The following is a 24,365-nucleotide window of genomic DNA, read 5'->3' as shown; positions in this document are numbered from 1 at the left end:
AGATTCTCAAACAAGCATTCAAAGAGCTCCTCTTAGATAATCTGTATTACAACATCTCCTGGGTTTTCATCCAATCCATCTTCAATGAGAATAGTCTTCATGTCCTGAAGCAAGTACATCTATTGTTCTTGATCTGGTAACTAAAAAAGTTTTCCAAAATAGTGTTCATGATTTCCACCCACAAATTCAGATGAATAAGAAGAAAACAGAGTTCTTTGTCTTTCTTGGAACTGATTTTATTTGGGCTGTTTTGAAATTGATCTTTCTCAGAAAAAAGTAACTGAAGAACATGCTGTGTTCTAGATAAAGAACCAAGATTAGGGGGTGCCCTGATCATCCAGCACTAGCTTTGAAACCTTGTTCCAGCTTCTGTGTCCTTGTCCTTTGAAGTAAAATGCTGACTCAGGAATTAATGATTGAGAAATGTGAAGATATAGAAACAAAGAATAGCTGTAGGACTAGGGAACTGGTAACAAGTTAGACTATAATTCTCCCACACTACAGAATCAGGGGACTCACATAGTCCCTGATAGATACAGATAAAGCCCTGACACACCTTCCTAAACTGTTTTTACAGGAAGCAGACCCCCTCCAGATGAGAATTGCTGAGGTCAAGCAAATAGACCCTAGACTGGTTGAAACCAGGAGGTTGATAATGCCTGAAACTTCACCTTGATGCCAACCAGTCCAAGGACTGTGCATGAGCTGGTCATGCCCTGATCCTTAAACAGCATGAAACACCTCACTAACTACTCCATAGTGGGTCACACTGTCTTGAGGGAATTAGCCCACTGTGGTAATTTGCCTGGTAAAGCAATTATCCTTCAATTATCAGCACAGTTACGCATATATTTCCTCCCTTTTGAGTCTCTCTCCCACCTTCTCCCCCCAACACCCATCCCTCTAGGTCATCACAGAGCACAGAGCTGAGCTCCCTGTGCTACACAGCAGCTTCCCACTAGCTATCTATTTTACACATGTATAATAGATAGTGTATATATGTCAATGCTTCCTCGTCAACTCCTCCCAAACTTTTGAAACTGCTTCCAATCAAGACTGTGTTCCTCATCTCTAAAAGATCTTTAGTTCTCCCTTTTGGGGAAGAACCCTGACCTCTTGGATATAAGCACATCTAAGGTACATAACCCTTCTAGTGGGATCCCAGTGAGACAGCTCATTCCTTACTCACCTACTAGCAAACACTATATTTACTGTCACATGTACACAGACTCGACTTTGGGCAAACTAATAGAAAGCTGATTTTGCAACACTTGTTGGGTTCCAAGTCAAAGACACAAAGCCTGCACCTATTAAGCAAAGCACACTCACCCACCCTCTACAGCCCAAAACTATAGTAACATTTTCTTATTTGATAAGATTTGAACTCATATCAGTTCAGGTCAGTTCAGTTCAGTCACCCAGTCGTGTCCGACTCTTTGTGACCCCATGGACTGCAGCACGCCAGGCCTCCCTGTCCGTCACCAACTCCTGGAGTTTAATCAAACTCATGTCCAGTGAGTTGGTGATGTCATCCAACCATCTCATCCTCTGTCGTCCCCTTCTCCTCCTGCCTTCAATCTTCCCCAGCATCAGAGTCTTTTCAAATGAGTCAGCTCTTCTCATCAGGTGGCCAAAAGATTGGAGTTTCAGCTTCAACATCAGTCCTTCCAATGAACACCCAGGACTGATCTCCTTTAGAATGGACTGGTTAGATCTCCTTGCTGTCTAAGGGACTCTCAAGAGTCTACTCCAACACCACAGCTCAAAAGCATCAATTCTTCGGCACTCAGCTTTCTTTATAATCCACCTCTCACATCCATACATGATTACTGGAAAAACCATAGTCTTGACTAGACAGACCTTTATTGGCAAAGTAATGACTCTGCTTTTTAACATGCTGTCTAGGCTGGTCATAACTTTCTTGCCAAGGAGTAAGCATCCTTTAATTTCATGGCTGCAGTCACCATCTGCAGTGATTTTGGAGCCCCCCAAAATAAAGTCTACCACTGTTTCCACTGTTTCCCCATATATTTGCCATGAAGTGATGGGAGCAGATGACATGATCTTAGTTTTCTGAATGTTGAGCTTTAAGCCAACTTTTTCACTCTCCTGTTTCTCTTTCCTCAAGAGGTTCTTTAGTTCCTCTTCACTTTCTGCCATAAGGGTGGTGTCATCTGCATATCTGAGGTTATTGATATTTCTCCTGGCAATCTTGATTCCAGCTTGTGCTTCATCCAGCCCAGCATTTCTCATGATGTACTCTGCATATAAGTTAAATAAGCAGGGTGACAATATACAGCCCTGACATACTCCTCCTATTTGGAACCAGTCTGTTTTTCCATGGAAACACATATCAACCCATGAATATTCAGTGGGTGGAGTAACAGGAGAAAAGCCTAGGGTCTAAGGATCCTGGATCAATGACAATATGCCCTCAGCATCCTTCCCTTTCTCAAGAGAGAGATGTTTTCTTTACCTTACTGCACAGAAAACATGCCCTCCATGTCTCTGCAAGGAGCCACTGTCTCTGTGTTGCAAGGGTGTTTATGTTGTGTGGGATGAAGGGTGTTTGGAACCTCTGCCTAACAGATGCACTAAAATGGGAGAGCTTGTGTAGAATTATCTGCAACAGACACTTACCCATTTCTAACAGCTAAGTACTCCTGATATCATTCAGTCTGCTTCTCCACTAGACTATCAACTCAAGAATTTATCTTAATATTAACTATTTTATTTATTGATAAAATAATGTCTTACTAAAATTTTTCAATAGTTTTGTTGAATAAATCAATGAATAAAAAACAAAACATATAAGAACTAGTCAAAATGTTTAGCATAAAGAATAATGTATGTGTAAGCATTTATGTGTATATATATGTGTGTGTGTGTGTGTGTGTGTGTGTGTGTGTGTGCACGCGCTAAATTTTTTCAATCACATCCATCTTTGTGCGACCCTATGGGCTATAGACCTCCAGGCTTCTCTCTTTGTATGATTCTCCAGGTAAGAATACTGGAGTGTGTTGCCATTTACATATATACATATATATATAATATATATATATATATATACACACACACACATATACCGATCATTTTCCTATACAGAAGAAATTAACACTACATTGTAAACCAACTATATCTCAATAAAAATTTTAAATATAGACATTCTAACCATTTTTAAAAATTAAATAAATTGAAAAGATGCACTGCTTTATAACACACATGCATGCTCAGTGGCAACGTCAAGTCTGACTCTTGCAACTCCATGGACTGGAGGGTACCAGGCTCCTCTGTCCATGGGGTTTCCCAGGCAAGAATACTGGAGTGGGTTTCCATTTCCTTCTCCAGGGGATCTTCCCAATCCAGGGATCAAACCTGAGTCTCTTGCATTGGTACACTGATTCTTTACCACTGAGCCATGTGGGAAGCACTTTAAGAAGCAAAATATAATATTGGAAAATTTGTAGTTCATTTTTTATTGAAGCATAGTTGAATTACAATGTTGTGCCAATTACTGCCTATAGCAAAGTGACACATTTACACACACACACACACATATATACACATTCTTTTTCATATTCTTTTCCATTATGGTTTATCATAGGATATAGAATATAGTTCCCTGTGTTGTAAGTTGGTATTTGTGCTAATCCAATCCATGTGTAAGAGTTTGCATCTGCTAACCCCAAACTCCCGATCAAGCCCTCTCCCAACCCCTTCCCCTTTAGCAAGCATCAGATAACACTCAACAGATTACAAAAGTACTTATGCTAAGTAAAAAAAAAAAAGGTATAAAACCTGTATATTGAAGATTATTTCAAATTGTAAATAAACAGGCACACACTTTTGTACAAGAGAGTCATGAAAGTATGAAATTAAATTTATATTTTATGGCAAGAAAAATTTAAATATAAAAAAATTTTCTCTGCCTTTTGCACTCTTCTCTCCTCACTGTGAGTTGTGTTTCTGCATTATGCATGGATCAGACCTCCCACATCAGCGGGAACACCTGCTCAACCATGAAAAGCAACATTCTCCCAGCATCAGTAAGACAGATCCTTGAAAGATAAATTCCTTCTTGATCATGCAAGAGGTCACATGACCTACCATGATGACACTTAGACCTGCATTATGTACAGTGTCAATAAAATGTCTTTTCATGCAAAGCCCTCTGTCTTCAAACTTACATCCCTGGGCCTTGACTTCTAGAGGACAGACAGTTTCCAGAGCATTCTGAGAGGCTCTTCCTGGGTTATAGCTCTCAAATTTGGCTTGAACAAAATTTTCTATTTCTTTCTCAGATCAGCTGATTCATTTTCAAAGGAAAACACACCAAATTTATTAAATGGGTTAATCAGAGGTTATTTTTATTTTTCATCCTTTCTTTTTTATTTTCCAAATTATTTTGTTACCAGGAAAACTAGTATCTATATTTGAAATCTTCATTATTTCATAAAAACTTTTTTAAAGATAAATCAGCTTTCAAAAGTCAGAAACTTCTTTTAAACACCTCCACCAAGTACAGAAATGCTCTTCAGAGCCCTAGAGAAAAAGTTCTGGTAGAATGGATAGTGGACAGCTCACAGTCAATATTCTTCAGAAAATGGATACTCAGGGTGATCAACCCACCTGAAAGAGAAAGAGGAGGAATAATTTATTAAATCTGTCATATTGTCATAGAGACCATTACTCTGTGATGCAATCACAATGGGCTAAAGCTTGAAATCCAGAAACACATCCCATCTTTTCCCCCCGAGAAGCACAAGCAGATATCTGTTCCATGAGCACATGGCACCTGCATGTCCAGTCCCAACATTCACGTGTAATATTCACCCCACAGTGACAGGTAGTTTGACTCAGGTTACAATTTATAAGAGGGTGCAAGACCTAACAACTAACTGTGGAGATCATTTCAATACCACTTTCAACCCTAAGTGGTGAGAAGGATCACAAGTAAGGAGTTCCTTGCTGTTTCTCATACATCCATTCAAAGTAATATTGAGCATATCCCAAAATACAGGGTGCTTCCATTAAGGAATTACATTAAACTGAAGAAATATCACATACACCTAAATAATCATACCTATAAAATGTGATTACTGCTTTCTTAATTTGTATTATATGACTACATTCATTATTTATTAATTAACATTACTGCTGTTTTCCTTCCTTATAGTCTGATTTTTCTTTCTAAATTTGTTCTTTTCAATTCAGTTCATTAAAGAGTGCATCCTGAGCCATTCCATGTGCCAGAAGCTGTGCTATCGACACAAACCTACAAGGATGAGTAAGTCTAGGCATTCACAGCATAATGAAGGAGAACACAGAATACACTTAACAGTTTTTGAGAACAGAAAAGTAACTTGCTATCTTTTCTCATTTTTCATCATGTCTTTTTTCAGAATCACAATATACATATACATATGTATGCGTACACTCTAAGTTGCTCAGTTGTGTCCCACTCTTAGCGACCCTAAGGACTATAGCTCACCAGACTTCTCTGTCCATGAGATTCTCTAGGCAAAAATACTGGAGTGGGTTGCCTGCACTGCTCCAGGGGATCTTCCCACCCAGGGATCAAACGCATCTCTTGTGTCTTCTGCATTGGCAGGCAGGTTCTTTAGCACTACGACCACCTAGGAAGCCATAAACATGTATATGTATATATAAATATAAAAAAATATGTCTTCTTTACAAACAAGGTGGCTTCGCAAGTAGCTCAGTGGGTAAAGAGTCTTCCATGGACAGAGAATCTCATGGACAGAGGACCCTCGTGGGCTACAGTCTGTAAGGTCACAAACAGTCAGACATGACTAAAGACTGTGAGCACTATAAACAAAAGGAGTTTTGAGATCTTTCATTTGAAACTAAAATTTCATTTCATCACTAATTTGTGTTCCCTTCTCTCTAAACTCCCTTCCAACTTCTCCCTGTTTGATTAGTATTCTGTCTTTTCAATCCTGACATCCTCCTGCAGTAATTAGGCAACTGGAATTCAATGTTAGTGACTAAGTCAAAGTCAGGGAGACAGGAACTCCCCAGGGAATGGAACCCTGGTGGACAAAGGCTACACTGTGGTAAGTCTGAACTCAAGAAACCAGAAGACCCACACAATCTTACCTGGGGTGTGTCCTACTAAGGACACAGCAGTCACTGGAGGATCAGTTAAGCTCATGATCTCCTTATAATTCAGTTGGTGACATTTTAAGGATGAGGAAATGGGAGATGTGATGGGGGAAAGGTCAACAAAGAAATAAATTTGGAAGAAATAGATGGTGCCTTGATAAAGAAAAGTCCACCAGGGAGAAAATCCACCAGACACTTAGCGGAGCTAGTGGAGGTAGGCTCACTGTGACTTCTCACACTGAAGCATGTTGGTCTTCATGGGCCCCTCCTCCAGAAATAATATCCACAATGCATTTACAATTGTGTTAGGATAAGCAGGAATATAATTCAGGATGGATTCCTTATTACACAGTCATTGTGTATCATTTCCTCCTGATTCTATAAAGAATTAAAGGTGAAACATTTGCATCAGTCCCTGAAAGAAGGAGCCTGGTAGGTTACAGGCCATGAGGTCCCAAAGAGTCAGACAAGACTGAGCAACTAACGCGTTCACTTTCACTTTCTGAAAGAAGAGTGAACTGCAGACACTGCGCCCTCTGTGTCTGCTAGGTCCCTCGGCCCTGAGAGGAGGGACACCAGGCACAGGGATTAGAGACACAAAGTAGCGAATTCACCACGATGTCAACTCTGAGTTGTCCTGGGACCAATCACATTCTGTTGGTGAGAGACGGAGTTCTGGAGGAAACCTTTGTTCTGAGGTTGGCAGGAAGACCCTGGTTTACTCCCACACTGGAAATCAGGACTCTCTTCCAAGAATTAAGCTTTTGAAAAGCTTAGATCCCCTGCTGACCTGCTGGCTACAAAAGAAAACAAAACAAAAAAACTGTGCATGTGAAACAGTCACTTACATTAGATATTCATAATATCTTATATTTCTGTTGATGCCATCAATTGCTTCCATGTCTTCTGGAGTCAGTTCAAAGTCAAACACCTAGAAGGAAGGAAGAATCCTATTAATCTCTGCCCCAAGGAGCCGGCCTCCCCCTGGAGACTGGAGAACATTTTAGATGGATGCAGATAAGAAGAAGGGACAGGGAAGTTGTGTCTGTCCAAGTTGGACAAGGAATGACCCTCGTGAAGGATATCTCTTAAGAGCCCTCTGCCCACAGCCCCACTCATCATCACCTGCATGTTCTCTTTGATCCGCTTCTTGTTGTAACTCTTGGCCAGAACCACAACCCCACGTTGCATCTGGTAGCGAAGGGCAACCAGAGCCGGAGTTTGCTTGTGCTTTTGGGCAATGGCAGAGAGAACTGGGTCCTCCAAGAGAAAGGGGAGGTTTGGATCCAACCTGGAAGGAAATTCAGAAGTTCTGAGGAGCTGAGACTGAGTTTATGAAGTTTATGAGTTTATGAAGAGGCTTCCCAAACAGACCAGTATCTCTACTCTAGACCAGTGCTTCTCAAACTGTGGTCCATGGACCAGCAACATCTGCATCACCTGGGATCTTGTTAGAAACACAAATTCCATGGCTTAGCTGAAGACAAACTGAATCAGAACCTCAACTGTGTCACTTCCCATTCTGTATTTACAAAGATCTGCAGGTGATTTGGGTGCATTATTGAGTTGAGACCAGGACTGCCAAACGCATGGATTTTGTTTCCTTTTTACTTCTCTGTGGTTGTTTCCTCCTCCAATCAGAGCTCAAAAATAAAGACAATGGCTTGAAAGGAGAACGTGATGCAAAAGATTGCAAAATATTTTTTCCTTTAACTTACACTTGTCTAAGGTGTTGATAAAAGCAGAGTAGTCTAAAAAGGAGAACCATGCTTTTCATGATTATTTACATTGTGCAATTCTTCTACAAATGTTTATAAAATGGTTCAAATTATACTTATTTTTCAATCATGATGCACCTGGGAATTACATACTATTATCCTGATTTGGGGCTTCCATCATAGCTCAGATGGTAAGGAGTCCGCTTGCAATACATGTTTAATCCCTGGGTCAGGAAGATCCCATAGAGAAGGTAATGGTTATCCACTCCAGTATTCTTGCCTGGAGAATTCCATGGACAGAGGAGCCTGGAGGGCTACAGTACATGGGGTCACAAAGAGCTGACAGGACTGAGCAATTAATGCTATCCTGATTTTAGAAATAAAGTGAGGGAAGCTTGAAAAGTCTATTAATAGTAATGTGCTCATCAGTGCATAAATAAATAAATTATGACAAAGCTTATGTCTTAGTTTTCAAATGAGGCAATATATAGAGATTTTAAAGTAGACACTTGTGTTAAAATCTATATACAAGACAAATGCAATGTAAGAAAACTGGCTGGATGATACGAAGACAAAAGAGAATTTCTCCCATCTGTCTTCTCCCCCCTCTGCCTGTTGAGAGTTATCTTCAAAGCACTGAGTGCAGTATGATAACATTTTCATCAAAAATAGAGTTTTAGGTAAGCTCATTGTTGCCATCAATAATGTTTATTACCATTGTAATGATCGTTGGGATCCCAGAGCACCATAGGCAACAAGGACAATATCATGTGACTTGCAGAACTCCAGCAGCTTGCTCTGATTGAGATAAGGGTGGCATTCCACCTGTAGAATGCCAGTATAGAGAATGTTAGATTATATGGAAAGGTAATGTGCCAGAGAAAGCTTAAAAGTAAAAATTATATGCTAAAGAAAAATCGTGTCATATCACATTATGACTGGAACCACCAAAGAGAGAAATACTTTAAAAGAAATTTATATCTCTGTTCTCTGAGAAGGTAAAAAATAATGACATTACTGAAAGCAAGTAATTCTATGGACCAGATCTTGGTTGCTGAACACTACTGAACATCCCCAACACACGTGCTTAATTCCAGATCTGGGACAGGAAAAGAGCTTTCTAAGCCTTGGACATCAAACTATGCCAGAAAGAAAGAAATTGCACAAAGTCTTATGAAGAAATGTCTGAAGGACAAAAGAACCAGTTTGATGGGTTCCCACTGGTGACATTTGAGTAGATTTGAGAACCAAAGGGAGTTATGAATGAAAGCAAATGTAGCACACAGAGGCAATAAAAATCCCAAAGAGCAAAAAACATTTCCCACCACAGACTGTGACTATTACAACAAATCCTTTTTCAAAAACTGACAATTAATGGGAAGGAATGAAGATTTTTACATGGTCTTATAGGAATGTTGTACTTAGTCGTCCAGTCATGTCCAACTCTTTGCAAGCCCATGGACTGTAGCACACCAGGCTCCTCTGTCCATGGACTTCTTCAGGCAAGAATACTGGAGTAGGTTGCATGCCCTCCTCCAGGGGATCTTCCCAACCCAGGGATCAAACCCAGGTCTCCCTCATTGAAGGCACATTCTTTACTATCTGAGCCACCAGAGAAGTACAAGAATACTGGAGTGAGTAACCTATCCCTTCTCCAGGGGAACTTCCTGACCCAGGAATTGAACTGTGGTCTCTTGCATTGCAGCCGATACTTTACCAGCTGAGCTACCAGGGAATAGGTATGTTTTATCCTGAATTAATGAGGGAATATTATTTTTACAATAAAATGTCAGGTCAGAAGATTAAAAAGAGCATTTAAAATGGAAAATAATGAAAAACATCCCAATGAATGAAGATAGAAGTCATCAATGGATTCTCAACCATTACATGAAAACTTGGGGGAAATCAAACTTCCCCTAATGATGGTTATTGTCCAACAGATGACTAGGTAATTTCAACAGAGAAAATACACATCTCCAAATAAAAGATCTAGCTATTAATAGCTTTACCAGGAGAACAAAGGTACTGTCACACACAGTGGGACAACTTGTCACTATGTACTTCCAACCAAGGTTCATTTAAGGGACAAAGCATGAAACTGACATTTTCTTGTCAAAATATTTAACCTTAATATAGTAAGACATTCAGATTTTACTATTAATTTACATAATCTAGGATTACAGAAACAAGTTAATTAGCATCACAAAATAACAACGATAAATACATTCTATTTGTCAAAACTTGTCTGGATATCCTGGTAACATAAAGATTGAGAGACCATTCTAAGTTAAAAGTGCTTGATAAAGATGATTCAAAGTGACATAGGAACCACAATCAGACCCAGATCAGCAAAATTATATATATATGTAATGTATGTATGTACATATATATATATATTCTCTGCCATACTCCTAACTTTTCTAATATCTGAAAATTTTCACATGAGAACATAGGAGCAAAACAAAACTTACGCCAGGATCACATTAATTTCCAACTTTTATCATTGAGAAGATTCTATATACATATATATATATACAAATATATACACATATATATATATAATTGATATAAATATATATTTCTTGCATTATAGAAGATTCTTTTTCCTTAACTGAAAGTTGTACCTTAAAGACTTTGGTACATATGAAATAAGACCATTGCAGAAGGATAAATACTACATGACATATATATCATATATAAGTTAAAATATATATGGAGAGGGGTTAAACTCAGAATTAAATGGTAGAGTGCTTGTCACCAGGGGGTGGGAAGTGGGAAAAACCAGGAATTGCTAATCCTAATAAATCTCAATTATACAAGATGAATAAACTCTAGATTTGCTGTACACCACTGTCCCTAGAGTTAATAACATTATTGTATTGTATAGTTAAAAATTTGGTAAAAGGGTAGATTTCATGTTAAGTTTTCTCACAAAGTACAAATAGAACCAAAAAAAGTAAGAGCCACAGAAAGACAGAAAAAATGTCTTTCACAATTTTATGCTAGAAATAGATGTGGAAACCAGAATCAGACTGAGTAAATCACAATGTCTGCTCTAATTCCTGAGTAATCCTTCCATCAACTGTCAGGATCCCCCTAAGCATTTAGCTTCATCCTCTAACCTGGGTGACTTTCATAGTCTCCAGCAGATTTCTCTGTACTGTGCTCCCTGTTGAAGCTGGGGCACTAAGACTAAGGATTCAGGCATCCAAACTCCACACAAAGCCTTGACACCTGTCTCACCTGGTTTTTGTTTATTTACTTCCCATTCCATGTTTTCATGGTCTTCCTTCCTGTACACAGTTTCATCTGAGCACTTTCATGCTGATTTCTGGTCATGCTTTCATCTCAGAGGAACACCTCCTTCCTCTAAGATCTGAGGGACTAGTCTAACCCCTTTCACTTCCATTACCTTCCCTCAGGCATCATCACAATTTAGCAGGAAGCTATCCCCACCGTTTCCACCCAGATCTTATCAAAGATACTGTTACAGATTCTTTTCACACTGTCCAGACAGAGGCTCTGCACTCTAGAACCTTCTGTCCCCAAAGGTCAGATGAACAGGAGGGAAGGACAGGCAGACATCTGGCTCCAGCGCAAGAAGGAGGTTCTGAAGAGCAGGAGGGAGAGGAGTCAAGGCTGCTCACCTGGTTGCAGACGGGCTTGTACTTGAGCCCCGGCTTGTTCAGGATCTTCTCCAGCTGCTTGTGGTTGAAGTTGGACACCCCGATGGACTTGGTCAGCCCTGCGTCCTTACACTTCTCCAGGACCTGGGAGGGAGGGGTGATGAGCAGTCATGAACAGTCACTTGGAATGGGCAATAGAACAAGATTAATGATTATAAAAAAATTATTAAAAGTGTCTCTTGTCAAGAATTAGCATTGATTATAAGGAAGAAAAAAGGGGAAGAAGTTCATGACACAAGAATTACAGTATCCTCCTTAGAAAAACCCCAGAGAAGATACATCACATGGAAGGAAATAGATGCCTGTCTTCACATTCCCAAATTCTCTTCCACTGTTCTTCTCTGTCAACATTTGAGCAATAGTTTCCTCCCCTACGACCCCAGCATCACAGCCCTTAGATTCAAGAACTGCTCAGTCTGATGGTCCACTGCCCATTCTCACAGGTGGAAGAAATGAAGGAGGTACCCCACCTCACCTGGCTCCTTCCCTAGACTCACCTCCCATGTGCGACAGAGATCCGCTGAGTCATATATCATTTTTCCATTTTCATCTGTTGGGAAAATTGCCTCACCTGGCTGGAATAGAAGCAATCATTTTAAAGATGTTACCAAATAATTTCTCCACACTTAGCCAGAGAGAGGGCACTGAGAGAGGGTATCAGAGGGCAGACAGATTGAAACCACAATCACAGACAACTAGCCAATCTGATCACATGGATCACAGCCTTGTCTAATTCAATGAAACTAAGCTATGCCATGTAGGGCCACCCAAGACAGAGGGATCATGTTGGAGAGCTATGACAAATGTGGTCCACTGGAGAAAGGAATGCCAAAGCACTTCAGTATTCATGCCTTTAGAACCCTATGAACAGTATGAAAAGGCAAAAAGATAGGACACTGAAAGATGAACTCCCCAGGTCCATAGGTGCCCGATATGCTACTGGAGATCAGTGGAGAAATAACTCCAGAAATAATTAAGGGACAGAGTCAAAGCAAAAACAACACCCAGTTGTGGATGTGACTGGTGATAGAAGCAAGGTCTGATGCTGTAAAGAGCAATATTGTATGGGAACCTGGAATGTTAGTTCCATGAATCAAGGGAAACTGGAAGTGGTCAAACAGGAGATTGCAAGAGTTAATGTCGAATTCTAGGAATCAGTGAACTAAAATGGACTGGAATGGGTGAATTTAACTCAGATGACCATTATATCTATTACTGTTGGCAGGAATCCCTTAGAAGAAATGGAGAAGCCATCATAATCACCAAAAGAGTCCAAAATTCAGTACCTGGATCCAATCTCAAAAAAAGACAGAATGATCTCTGTTTGTTTCCAAGGCAAACCATTCAATATCACGGTAATCCAAGTCTATGCCCCAATCAGTAACACAGAAGAAGCTGAAGTTGAACGGTTCTATGAAGACCTACAAGACCTTTTAGAACTAACACTAATAAAAGATGTCCTTTTCATTATAGGGGACTGGAATGCAAAAGTAGGAAGTCAAGAAACACCTGGAGTAACAGGCAAGTTTGGCCTTGGAGTACAAAATGAAGCAGGGCAAAGGCTAATAGAGTTTGACCAAGAGAACACACGGGTCATAGCAAACACCCTCTTCCAACAACACAAGAGAAGACTCTTCACATGGACATCACCGGATGGCCAACACTGAAATCAGATTGATTATATTCTTTGCAGCCAAAATGGAGAAGCTCTATACAGTCAGCATAAACAAGACTGGGAGCTGACTGGCTAGGATCATGAACTCCTTATTGCCAAATTCAGACATAAATTGAAGAAAGTGTGGAAAACTACTAGACCATTCAGATATGACCTAAACTAAATCCCTTATGATTATACAGTGAAAGTGAGAAATAAATTCAAGGGACTAGATCTGATAGACAGATTGCCTGATGAACTGTGGACAGAGGTTCATGACATTGTACAGGAGACAGGGAGCAAGAAAATCCCCAAGAAAAAGAAATGCAAAAAAGCAAAATGGCTGTCTGAGGAGGCCTTACAAATAGCTGTGAAAAGTAGTGAAAAGCAAAGGAGAAAAGGAAAGACATACCCATTTGAATGCAGAGTTCCAAAGACTAGAAGGAGAGATAAGAAAGCCTTCCTCAATGATCAGTGCAAAGAAATAGAGGAAAACCATAGAATGGGAAAGACTAGAGATCTCTTCAAGAAAATCAGAGATACCAAGGGAATATTTCATGCAAAGATGGGCTCAATAAAGGACAGAAATGGTATAGACCTAATAGAAGCAGAAGATATTAAGAAGAGGTGGCAACAATACACAGAAAAACTGTACAAAAAAGATCTTCAGGACCCAGATAATCATGATGGTGTGATCACTCACCTAGAGCCAGACATCCTGGAGTGGGAAGTCAAGTGGGCCTTAGGAAGCATCACTGGAAATAAAGTTAGTGGAGGTGATGGGATTCCAGTTGAGCTATTTAAAATCCTAAAGGATGATGCTTTGAAAGTGCTGCACTCAATATGCCAGCAAGTTTGGAAAACTCGGCAGTGGCCATGGGACTGGAAAAGATCAGTTTTCATTCCAGTCCCAAAGAAAGGCAATGCCAAAGAATGTTCACACTACTGTACAATTGCACTCATCTCACACACTAGCAAAGTAATGTTCAAAATTCTCCAAGCCAGGCTTCAGCAGTGTGTGAACTGTGAACTTCCAAATGTTCAAGCTGGATTCAGAAAAGGCAGAAGAACCAGAGATCAAATTGACAACATCTGCTGGATCATTGAAAAAGCAAGAGAGTTCCAGAAAAACATCTATTTGTGCTTTATTGAGTATGCCAAAGCCTTTGACTGTGTGAATCACAATAAACTGTGGAAAATTCTGAAAGAGATGGGAATACCAGATCACTTGACCTGCCTCTTGAGAAACCTGTATGGACATGAGGAAGCAATAGTTAGAATTGGACATGGAACAACAGACTGGTTCCAAATAGGAAAAGGAGTATGTCAGGGCTGTATACTGTCACCCTGCTTATTTAACTTATATACAGAGTACATCATGAGAAATGCTGGGCTGGATGAAGCGCAAGCTGGAATCAAGATTGCCAGGAGAAATATCAATAACCTCAGATATACAGATGACACCACCCTTACAGCAGAAAGTGAAGAGGAACTAATGAGTCTCTTGATGAAAGTGGAGCAGGAGAGTGAAAATGTTAGCATAAAGCTCAACATTCAGAAAACTAAGATCATGGCATCTGGTCCTATCACTTCACGATAAATAGATGGGGAAACAGTGGCAGACTTTATTTTGGGGGGCTCCAAAATCACTGCAGATGGTGACTGCAGCCATGAAATTAAAAGATGCTTACTCCTTGGCAGGAAAAATATGACCAGCCTAGACAGCATGTTAAAAAGCAGAGACATTACTTTGCCAACAAAGGTCTGTCTAGTCAAGGCTATGGTTTTTCCAGTAGTCATGTAAGGATGTGAGAGTTGGACTATAAAGAAAGCTGAGTGCAGAAGAATTGATGCTTTTGATCTGCAGTGTTGGAGAAGACTCTTGAGAGTCCCTTGGACTGCAAGGAGATCCAGCCAGTCCATCCTAAAGGAGGCCAGTCCTGAGTGTTCATTGGAAGGACTGATGTTGAAGCTGACGCTCCAATACTTTGGCCACCTGATGGAAGAGCTGACTCATTGGATAAGACCCTGATGCTGGCAAAGATTGAGGGCAGGAGGAGAAGGGGACGACAGAGGATGAGATGGTTGGATGGCATCACCGACTCAATGGACATGAGTCTAATTAAACTCCGGGAGTTTGTGATGGACAGGGAGGCCTGGTGTGCTGCAGTCCATGGGGTCGCAAAGAGTCAGACACGACTGAGCGACTGAACTGAATATTAAGCCAGCTTGCCACGCACATCTGGGACTAGGACGCTAAACCTACATGAGGTATGTTTACAACATTCCGGATACTAATACTTGCAAAGTGGTTTGCAAATGGAGTTATCAGCAATGTTTTTAAAAGTCTATTTTCCACTAATCTCTTATATTTACTGTATGTTTTGATAGATATTATTTCCCTACATTCTCCTGGGAATTGTCAGTGCCTTAAGTGAAATTTTTTCTTCCCCTTATACTTTCCTCTTGCAAAATGCCTCTATTGTGCAGAAAGTAACAGTAAATTATGCCTTGCTGCTGGCATAAAAATTTCCATTTTGACCTGGACTAAATATCAGAGTTCCTTCGCACTATGAACATCAGATAGCTTCAGGACATACACATGAACCAGCAAGGTTCTCCTTAGACTGATAAGTTATGTGGTAGATGCAGACATACTCTCAAATATTCTGGATTGATGAAGCTTGAACTGGTCAAGGTCAATCTGCCAGTGATGAAAAGTGCTGAGAAAAGCATCAAGCAAATCAAGAGTGATGTTATTACAAGAAACAGAAAACCGGAGACATTTCTGTCAAGTATTAGGAATCCTGAAATCTAAGTAGATGGGAATTATCATCTACATAGTCCAATAAACTCTTTGGCAAAGGATGACTTGAGAAGAATTCTGTATATTCTGTATTCTAAAAATAAGTTCTTCATAATAGACTTTGTTCTTGTTACTTTGCTTTGGCTGTGCCATGGGTTTGCTGTATCTTAGTTCCTTGAACAGGAATTGAAACCCCTCCCTCAAAACACCCTGACTCAGCAACAAAAGTGCACAGTCCTAACCACTGAAGCAACTGGAAAATTCCCCTCCACATAATACAGTTCTTAACGGCTAAGTGCAGTCTGCAAAGGTCACTGTGAACACAGGTGACAGTGGGCAAGGTCTCCCAAGTCCTGAGAAGACTGTGAGGTTTAGACTCACCCGGAAGGACACCTCCAAATCCACAAAATGTGAAAGGGTGAAAGATGAGAAAACCTCATCCTGTTCAGGTGTGAGGCTGTGTCAGTGCTTAGCACTCTTTCCTGAACTCTGTAGTGAGGTCCCCAGACTCTGAGTCCTAATCAGCGCCATGCACAGAACTTGCCTATTTCTACAACCTCAAGATTTTGAGGCCTAGAGAATTAGATTATTTAACTCATTTCTCTGGAGGCAGGTAAGAGATTCAAAGAACCTCCCCAAAATGATGATCACAAATGATTATGTAGGGGATTCCACTCTAGTGTAATCTTTCCTTCAAATCTACTAAGAAAAATCTTGTCAACCATCCATGCAAGTTATAGACATTCTGACCCAAGAAATAAAACAGAGCTGATCACAGAAATCACCTACCGCCAGAGCCACTGGATGGTGAATAATATAGAGATCGACATATTCCAGTTGAAGATCTTTCAGTGACTTTTCCAAGGCTGGTCGGACCAACTCTGGTCGAAGGAAAGTGCACCATACCTGCAGAGATTAAACAAAGGAAGCTGTGGGAAATGATTGCTGCATGTAATTGTGCTTGTCTTCTTTTACTTAATAATTAGACGTTATTATTGGTTAGAAAGAGATGACCATGAGAAAAACTGTTCCATTTCTTCTTGAGTTCCATTCTTTATCTAACCTAGCCATGTAAATTTCATTATTTGATTGAATTTGTCATCAGTACATCTTTCACAATGGAAAGAAATGAATCAAGATATAAATAACTTTATCAAATAATTACCATGCCCATCAACTGAATTATGCTTGATAGAGTGTAAAAGCACAAACTTAGTCTAATTTGATCAAACAATCCATCTTCTCAAAGTTAATTAATATCTTATTCACATAACTGTAGGGAAAAGTGCTTTGAACACATTAATATGAACAGAATATAATTTGAGACACTTTGGCTAGATTTTATGTAATGCACAAAGTGCCTCTCAAATGTTCTCTTGCTCTGGGAGATGAGAACTGAGATACAGATCGTGAAGAAATTTGAGAAGTCTCCCAGATGATAAGAAAAGCTATAATCTGCTCCCAGGTTGTCTGGGAGTAAAGTAAGTAAAGTAAAGTATTCATTAAGTAAACATAGTATAGTTTTAGTCACTCAATTGTGTCTGAATCTTTGCGACCCCTGGACTGTAGCCCACGAGGCTCATTTTTCCATCGGATTCCCAAGCAACAATACTGGAATGGGTAGCCATTTCCCTCTCCAGTGGATCTTCCTAACCCAGGGATCGAACTCACATCTCCTGCAATTTCAGACAGATTCTTAACCATCTGAGCCACCAGGGAAGCCCTGACTCATTAGCCCATACTAGGTCACATGGCTCTGCTCTAGGTTCAAAGAAGTAAAGTGATTTTAATTTAAAATTAAAATTTGAACACAGCAATGATGAGAAAGTTACAATTACTCTCTTTGAGGGGGCACAGTGAGAGGAGAAGGATACTAAGTTTAAGGTACTAGATTTAATATGTGTGGATAAAAAGGGGTACCAATAAGCACTGTTCAGTAAACCACTGGTCCTATTACATAATTGTCATCTGCCCCCAGTCACTTGCACACACATGCACACACACACACAGCACACACAGAACCTTTGAAGTGTAGAATATGTCTTCTCTCTTTACAGTGCCATCTTCAATCTTGCTTCGAATGGCTTGGCCAACCTGCTCTTCATTTTGGTACAAATAAGCACAGTCAATATGGCGAAATCCAACCTCTATAGCAAATTTGGTGACCTCCAGAGCTTCACTCTTAGGAACCTATGTAAGCAAGAAAAGCAGTTGTTGAATATTCACATGATTAAGAGATTGCCAAGAGAGAAGCTTGATCGTACTAAGAACCAACATTTCTTTATACCTTTGTTTAGCTCTTTATATGTGGTGATGGATCCATGACAGTTTCCCTGAACGTTCCTGGTCAGTGATTAAATGGGCACCCAGGAACCCTTCAACCCCAGGTGATCAGTAGTTGATTGCAGGCATCAGAGGACTCCAGGCCCACCACCAGTTTCAGTGATTTGCTGGAAGAACCCAAAGGACTCAGAATAAAATTGTAGTCATGGATAGGATTTGTACTGTGAGATGTCTGAAGCAAAATCAACAAAGGTACAAGATATATGATAAAAACATCAAGACTGGACTGTACCCCATGAGACTCCTCTGTCCATGAGGTTCCCAGGCAAGAATACTGGAGTTGGCTGCCAGTTCCCTCTCCAGGGAATCTTCCCAACCCAAGGATCGAACTCAGGTCTCCAACATTTCAGGCAGATTCTTTACCATCTGAGCCACCAGGGAAGCCCTGATTCATTAGCCCATATTAAATCACACTGCTCTGGTCTAGCTTCAAAGAAGTAAAGCGACTTTATTTATTTATTTTTCCATTTATTTTTATTCATTGGAGGCTAATTACTTTACAATATTGTAGTGGTTTTTGCCATACGTTGACACGAATCAGCCATGGATTTACATGTATTCCCCATCCCGATCCCCCCCCCTCCCCGCCTCCCTCTCCATCCCATCCCTCTGGGTCTTCCCAGTGCACCAGCCCTGAGCACCCATCTCATGTATCCAACCTGGGCTGGTGATCTGTTTCATCCTTGATAGTATACTTGTTTCAATGCTGTTCTCTCTGAACATCCCACCCTTGCCTTCTCCCACAGAGTCCAAAAGTCTGTTCTTCACATCTGTGTCTCTTTTTCTGTTTTGCGTATAGGGTTATCGTTACCATCTTTCTAAATTCCATATATGTGCATTAGTATACTGTATTGCTCTTTATCTTTCTGGCTTACTTCACTCTGTATAATGGGCTCCAGTTTCATCCATCTCATTAGAACTGATTCAAATGAATTCTTTTTAATGGCTGAGTAATATTCCATGGTGTATATGTACCACAGCTTCCTTATCCATTCATCTGCTGATGGGCATCTAGGTTGCTTCCATGTCCTGGCTATTAAAAACAGTGCTGTGATGAACATTGGGGTGCACGTGTCTCTTTCAGATCTGGTTTCCTTGGTGTGTATGCCCAGGAGTGGGATTGCTGGGTCATATGGCAGTTCTATTTCCAGTTTTTTAAGGAATCTCCACACTGTTCTCCATAGTGGTTATACTCGTTTGCATTCCCACCAACAGTGTAAGAGGGTTCCCTTTTCTCCACACCCTCTCCAGCATTTATTGCTTGTAGACTTTTGGTTAGCAGCCATTCTGACTGGCGTGTAATGGTACCTCATTGAGGTTTCAATTTGCATTTCTCTGATAATGAGTGATGTTGAGCATCTTTTCTTGTGTTTGTTAGCCGTCTGTATGTCTTCTTTGGAGAACTGTCTGTTTAGATCTTTGGCCCATTTTTTGATTGGGTCATTTATTTTTCTGGAATTGAGCTACAGGAGTTGCTTGTATATTTTTGAGATTAATCCTTTGTCTGTTTCTTCATTTGCTATTATTTTCTCCCATTCTGAAGGCTGACAGATTAAAATCCCTGTAGTTAACACCGACTACACTGGAAGGGGCCTATAGATATCGAGAAGTGTAAACTGGAACAAGGAGCTATCTGAAACTGAACTGAACCCACACTGCCCACAACAGCTCCAGAGAAATTCCTAGATATATTTTTACTATTTTTTTTAATTAAAAATTTTTTTTTCTTTTCTTTCTTTTTCTTTTTTAAAATTTCTCTCTTTTATTTTCTTTTAAAATTCCCTATTACTCCTCTATTACTCCTTAAATTTCATTGTCATATATTTTTACTATTTTTTAATTAAATTTTTTTCCCTTTTTCTCTTTTTTCTTTTATTTTCTTTTAAAGTTCTCTATTACTCCTTAATTTTTCTCATATATTTTTACTATTTTAATTAAATTTTTTTTCTTTTTTCTTTTTTTTTATTTTCTTTTAAAGTCCTCTATTACTCCTTAATTTTAATTTTCATTTCACTATAACCTTGCAAAAAAAAGACCCTATTTTTAAAGCAAACTTCATATATATTTCTTAAAGTGACTTCAATTTAAAATTAAAATTTGAACAGACCAATGATGAGAAAGTTACAATTATTCTCTTTGCAGGGGGTGGGGAGGCATAGTGAGAGGAGACATGTACTAGATTTAAGATACAAGGATGTGGGGAAAAATGAGTTACCAATAAGCAACATTCACCAAACTACTGATGCTATTACCTAAAGGTGGTATCAATAAACAACTATAGCAAATAGATGAGGAAACAATTGAAACAGTGACAGACTTTATTTTCTTGGGCTCCAAGATCACTGCAGTTGGTGACTGCGGCCATGAAGACATTAAAGACCCTTGCTCCTTGGAAGAAAAGCTAGGAACAAGCTAGACAGAATATTAAAAATAGAGACATTACTTTGCCAACAGAGAACTGTCTAGTCAAAGGTATGGTTTTTCCAGTATCACGTATGGATGTGCGAATTGGACCACAGAGAAAGCTGAGCACCAAAGAACTGATGCTTTTGAACTGTGGTGTTGCAGAAGATTATTGAAGATCCCTTGGACTGCAAGGAGATCAAACCAATCAATCCTAAAGGAAATCAGTCCTGAATATTCATTGGAAAGACTGATGCTGAAGTTTCAATTTTTGGCCACTTGATGTGAAGAACTGACTCATTGGAAAAGACCCTGATGCTGGGAAAGATTGAAGGCAGGAGGAGAAGGGGATGACAGAGGATGAGATGGTTGGATGGCATCACCAACTTGATAGACATGAGTTAGAGCAGGCTCTGACAGATGGATGATGGACAGCGATGACTGGTGTGCTGCAGTCCATGGGGTCACAAAGAGTTTGGACATGACTGAGCAACTGAACTGAACTGAAATGCATCAAGAAACCAGGTGAAAGCTTCTAAGACCGGTGTCTACCAGTACATCACACAGAAAACGCCAAAGGAAAACTGTATCTATTCAATCTGTACAAAGTGATGTTCTCATGTAGCTATCTATTGTAAATGATTAACACAATTAAGCTAGTTAACAGACCTTTCATCTCACATAGCTAACTTTGGGGAGTGTTTGTGAGAATACTTAATATCTATTCTCTTATAAAATTTCAAAATATAACCCATTATATTTAAGTATCGTCACCATGCTGTACATCATTCTGTTCATCGCATTACAAAAGATCTGGACCTTTGACCAACATCTTCCCATTTTTCCTAACCTTGTCCCCAGCTTCTGGTCACTATTCCTCTACACTCTGTTTCTATCAGTTCAATTTTTTAGATTCTATCTTTGAAGACAAAATGCCGTATTTGTCTTTCTATTTCTGGTTTATTTCACTTTGCTTACTATTCTCCAGGTTCATCTGTGTGTTTGCAAATGGTGGAATTAACTTCCGTTTTCAAGCTGAATAATATTTCAATATGTTTCTGCAATCCAGGATCTTTCATGTTTCAAGGAGGTAGATGCTTGGTCCAAGTTCCCCCTGTTGGGTCTAATCTTGGTTTTCCTGATACTCGCATGCCTTGTGGGATGTACTGCGGAATGAACCAGTGAGTTCAGTACTAGGCTGGACCCTTCCCTCAGCTCATCACATTTTGCAAAGTGAACAATCGCTGTCTTTTGCCTGCAAAATATCTCTGAATATTTTCTTCTATTCTATAAATTAGAAAAGTGAGATTCAAAGTTTAAAGACCAGTCCCTTGTCACAACTACATACTCTAAAGACAAGATGAACAGTGAAGTTTCTGGCTTCCAGTCTAGAGACTTGTCCACTGGTCCATCTTATGCCCAAGGACTGAAAACTATACTCTAATAAAAAGACACTACAAAACCCAAGGATAGAGTACAAAGGCTGACCTGTAAGATTGTAGCTTATCGCCTCAAATGATACTATAGTTCCCATAAGAAAAAGTTTCCAAGCAGAAGCAGAATCACAAGGCAAAGCATAGCTGCTGTGTGTCGCCTGGACTGAGCAAGTATCCCCCAGTAGAAAAGCAATTCTCTCCCATTAGATTTCAGTCACCTCATCTTCAGGACCTTCCACCTCAAATACTGCTCTGGGTCAAACACTACTTTGGAAGGATGGAAGAGTTCTGGAATGAAATACACAAAGAAACCCCACCATTGCAATTGCCCTCAAAGCCAAATAGCTGACAGTCAATGTTCTCGACAGCCGAGTCTCACTTCTTCTGCTAAGCTGTGAAAGAGGTGGAAACTGGAGGGGAACTGAGAGAAATCTGCAGGTGAGCACAGCTTCAGACCCTGATGTAGAGTGGAGACTGGATGCTTTCTCCCCTTTCACAGGGCATGGTTCTAGCCTGGTTAGTGGAACCACGTGATCCTCCCAGAGTCACACAGGAGCTCAGTGCTTGACAGACCAAGTTCTCTTCCACTCATGTTACCCCCACTTACTATTTATATCTCAACCCCAAATCACTACTCTTACCTCTGGAGGTGCCAAAGTGCCGAATCCCAGAACAGGAATGAAGTGGCCATCATTAAGCTTCACTTTCTTCTGGTGTTGGGGATCCATTGCCATTTCTCTGACTAAGCAGACTCTGATTTTTCCCTTCTGCCTTCACAATTGATAAACACCAGGATGGTCACACCCCAGCTGCACTCTCCAATGTTAGCAGATACACTGTAGGAGGGGCAAGGTGAAACCAATACCCAGGGCATAAGAAGAGGACTGAAGCCAATCAACTTGTTTGCTTCTTTATCAATGCAATTTTAAATTATATAATGATGAGATTGAAAAATTATTGGCCATATATTAGACTAGAAACTTCCACACAATTTTTTTTTCATTTTTCCAATATTAAGCTTAATATATATCAAACATCAATTGAAAAAAATTAACTCTTTTATCATACATACACACACACATTCACAGAACCATACAATTTAAGCAAGTGTTTAATAAACATTTTATAAAATCTTATTTCTTAATAAAGAAAACCAAAGGACAATAAACTTGCCTTTTACTTTTCCCACCAGCATAGTTATGTTCTATCCAGACCCAACAGTGGTGAGATCCTGAAAAGAGTATCAAAACCACAAATTATGACAACGTGTTTATTGGAGGTTGATTATTAATAGTTTTTGGATATCATGTGCATTGTGCAAAAGACCCTTACAGGGGTTAATCTTTGACTTATTTACATAGCCTTTAGAAAGATATCAAAATGGAAATGATAATGAGTTCATGTACATTACTATCTTGCTCAATGGTTAGTCATAAATGAAGAACCTGTACACAAGTTAAATTGTAACAAATATGGACAGAGTTAGGGAGATCAAGATGCATTGATACAATGGGATGTTGTGAAGTCAAATAAAATATAACACATGGAGTGATGTCAGCAAAATGGTGAGCTAGGAAGTATTGAATTCTCCCTTAGAAATGTAACAATCAGAAACCAGATGAAAAACCTCACAGGAGCTCTGAAATCAGTCAAACAGTAGAAGTCTACAGGAACATGTTGAACACACAATCAGGAAAATCCCAGAACTGAGAGGAAGGACATTTTATTGTGTTTTTTCTCACACTTACCTCTCCCCTGACTTGAACAGTGAAGGCTTGATCTATAATGGGTATCAGCTCTGTTCCCAGCTGCCTCCAGCAAACCAGACTGATCAGAAAAACCTTAATGCAGTGTTCTAACCTGTTTGGGGGCTGCCCGAAGACTGGTGTCTGTTTCACCTAAACCTAGGCTTAAACTGAAGAACAGCTGGAATAGCTCATTACTGTTGCAGGGGAGACTATATACATGGCTCCAGGGACAAGGAAGTAAGGGTGGAGATATAGCTAGAGCATATAAAGCCCTGAGTAGAACTGGGGTGTGGATTTTGGGGACAGAGGTCATTTAAAAATAGCCATACATTCAGGGGAATCAAAGAGGCACACCTCCTCCAGGCAAGATGCTGACTCACTCAGAAATGAACTGAGTGACCTTAGCTTGACTACTGGGCTAATTGCAGGACTAAAGCATACCAAG

The 24,365-nt window shown here is 39.9% G+C and overlaps 1 protein-coding gene and 1 long non-coding RNA gene across 2 annotated transcripts; both read right to left on the bottom strand.

Annotated features, from left to right (window-relative positions):
• Nucleotides 1-4,352: 4,352 nt before the first annotated feature.
• On the bottom strand, nt 4,353-24,113 carry LOC133044806 (dihydrodiol dehydrogenase 3-like). The gene is made up of 11 exons (XM_061126560.1): nt 23,921-24,113; nt 23,346-23,403; nt 22,814-23,008; nt 18,013-18,180; nt 16,780-16,896; nt 12,028-12,105; nt 11,492-11,614; nt 8,560-8,669; nt 7,252-7,417; nt 6,975-7,057; nt 4,353-4,629 (listed from the first exon to the last, which is right to left on the bottom strand). Exons 3-11 carry the CDS (start codon nt 22,904-22,906, stop codon nt 4,587-4,589), a joined length of 981 nt encoding a protein of 326 aa, XP_060982543.1. The 5' UTR covers nt 22,907-23,008; nt 23,346-23,403; nt 23,921-24,113; the 3' UTR covers nt 4,353-4,586.
• LOC133044807 (uncharacterized) lies at nt 5,103-6,968 on the bottom strand. Its single transcript, XR_009690060.1, has 2 exons — nt 6,121-6,968; nt 5,103-5,636 (listed from the first exon to the last, which is right to left on the bottom strand). It is a non-coding gene; the product is annotated as an uncharacterized LOC133044807 (long non-coding RNA).
• Nucleotides 24,114-24,365: the final 252 nt, after the last annotated feature.

This window comes from Dama dama, chromosome 23, assembly GCF_033118175.1.
Source record: "Dama dama isolate Ldn47 chromosome 23, ASM3311817v1, whole genome shotgun sequence".
Classification (NCBI taxonomy): Eukaryota; Metazoa; Chordata; class Mammalia; order Artiodactyla; family Cervidae; genus Dama; species Dama dama.
Note: the sequence above shows the minus strand (reverse complement) of the source record. Positions and strands in the feature narration are given on the sequence as shown.

Coding starts and splice junctions, on each gene's coding strand:
- LOC133044806 (XM_061126560.1), bottom strand. CDS start 22,906: ATGGCAATGGATCCCCAACACCAGAAGAAAGTGAAGCTTAATGATGGC. Junction 16,897..18,012: donor ACATATTCTACACTTCAAAG/GTTCTGTGTGTG, acceptor TAATCTCTGCAG/GTATGGTGCACTTTCCTTCG. Junction 12,106..16,779: donor ACCATCCAGTGGCTCTGGCG/GTAGGTGATTTC, acceptor CTTCTATTCCAG/CCAGGTGAGGCAATTTTCCC.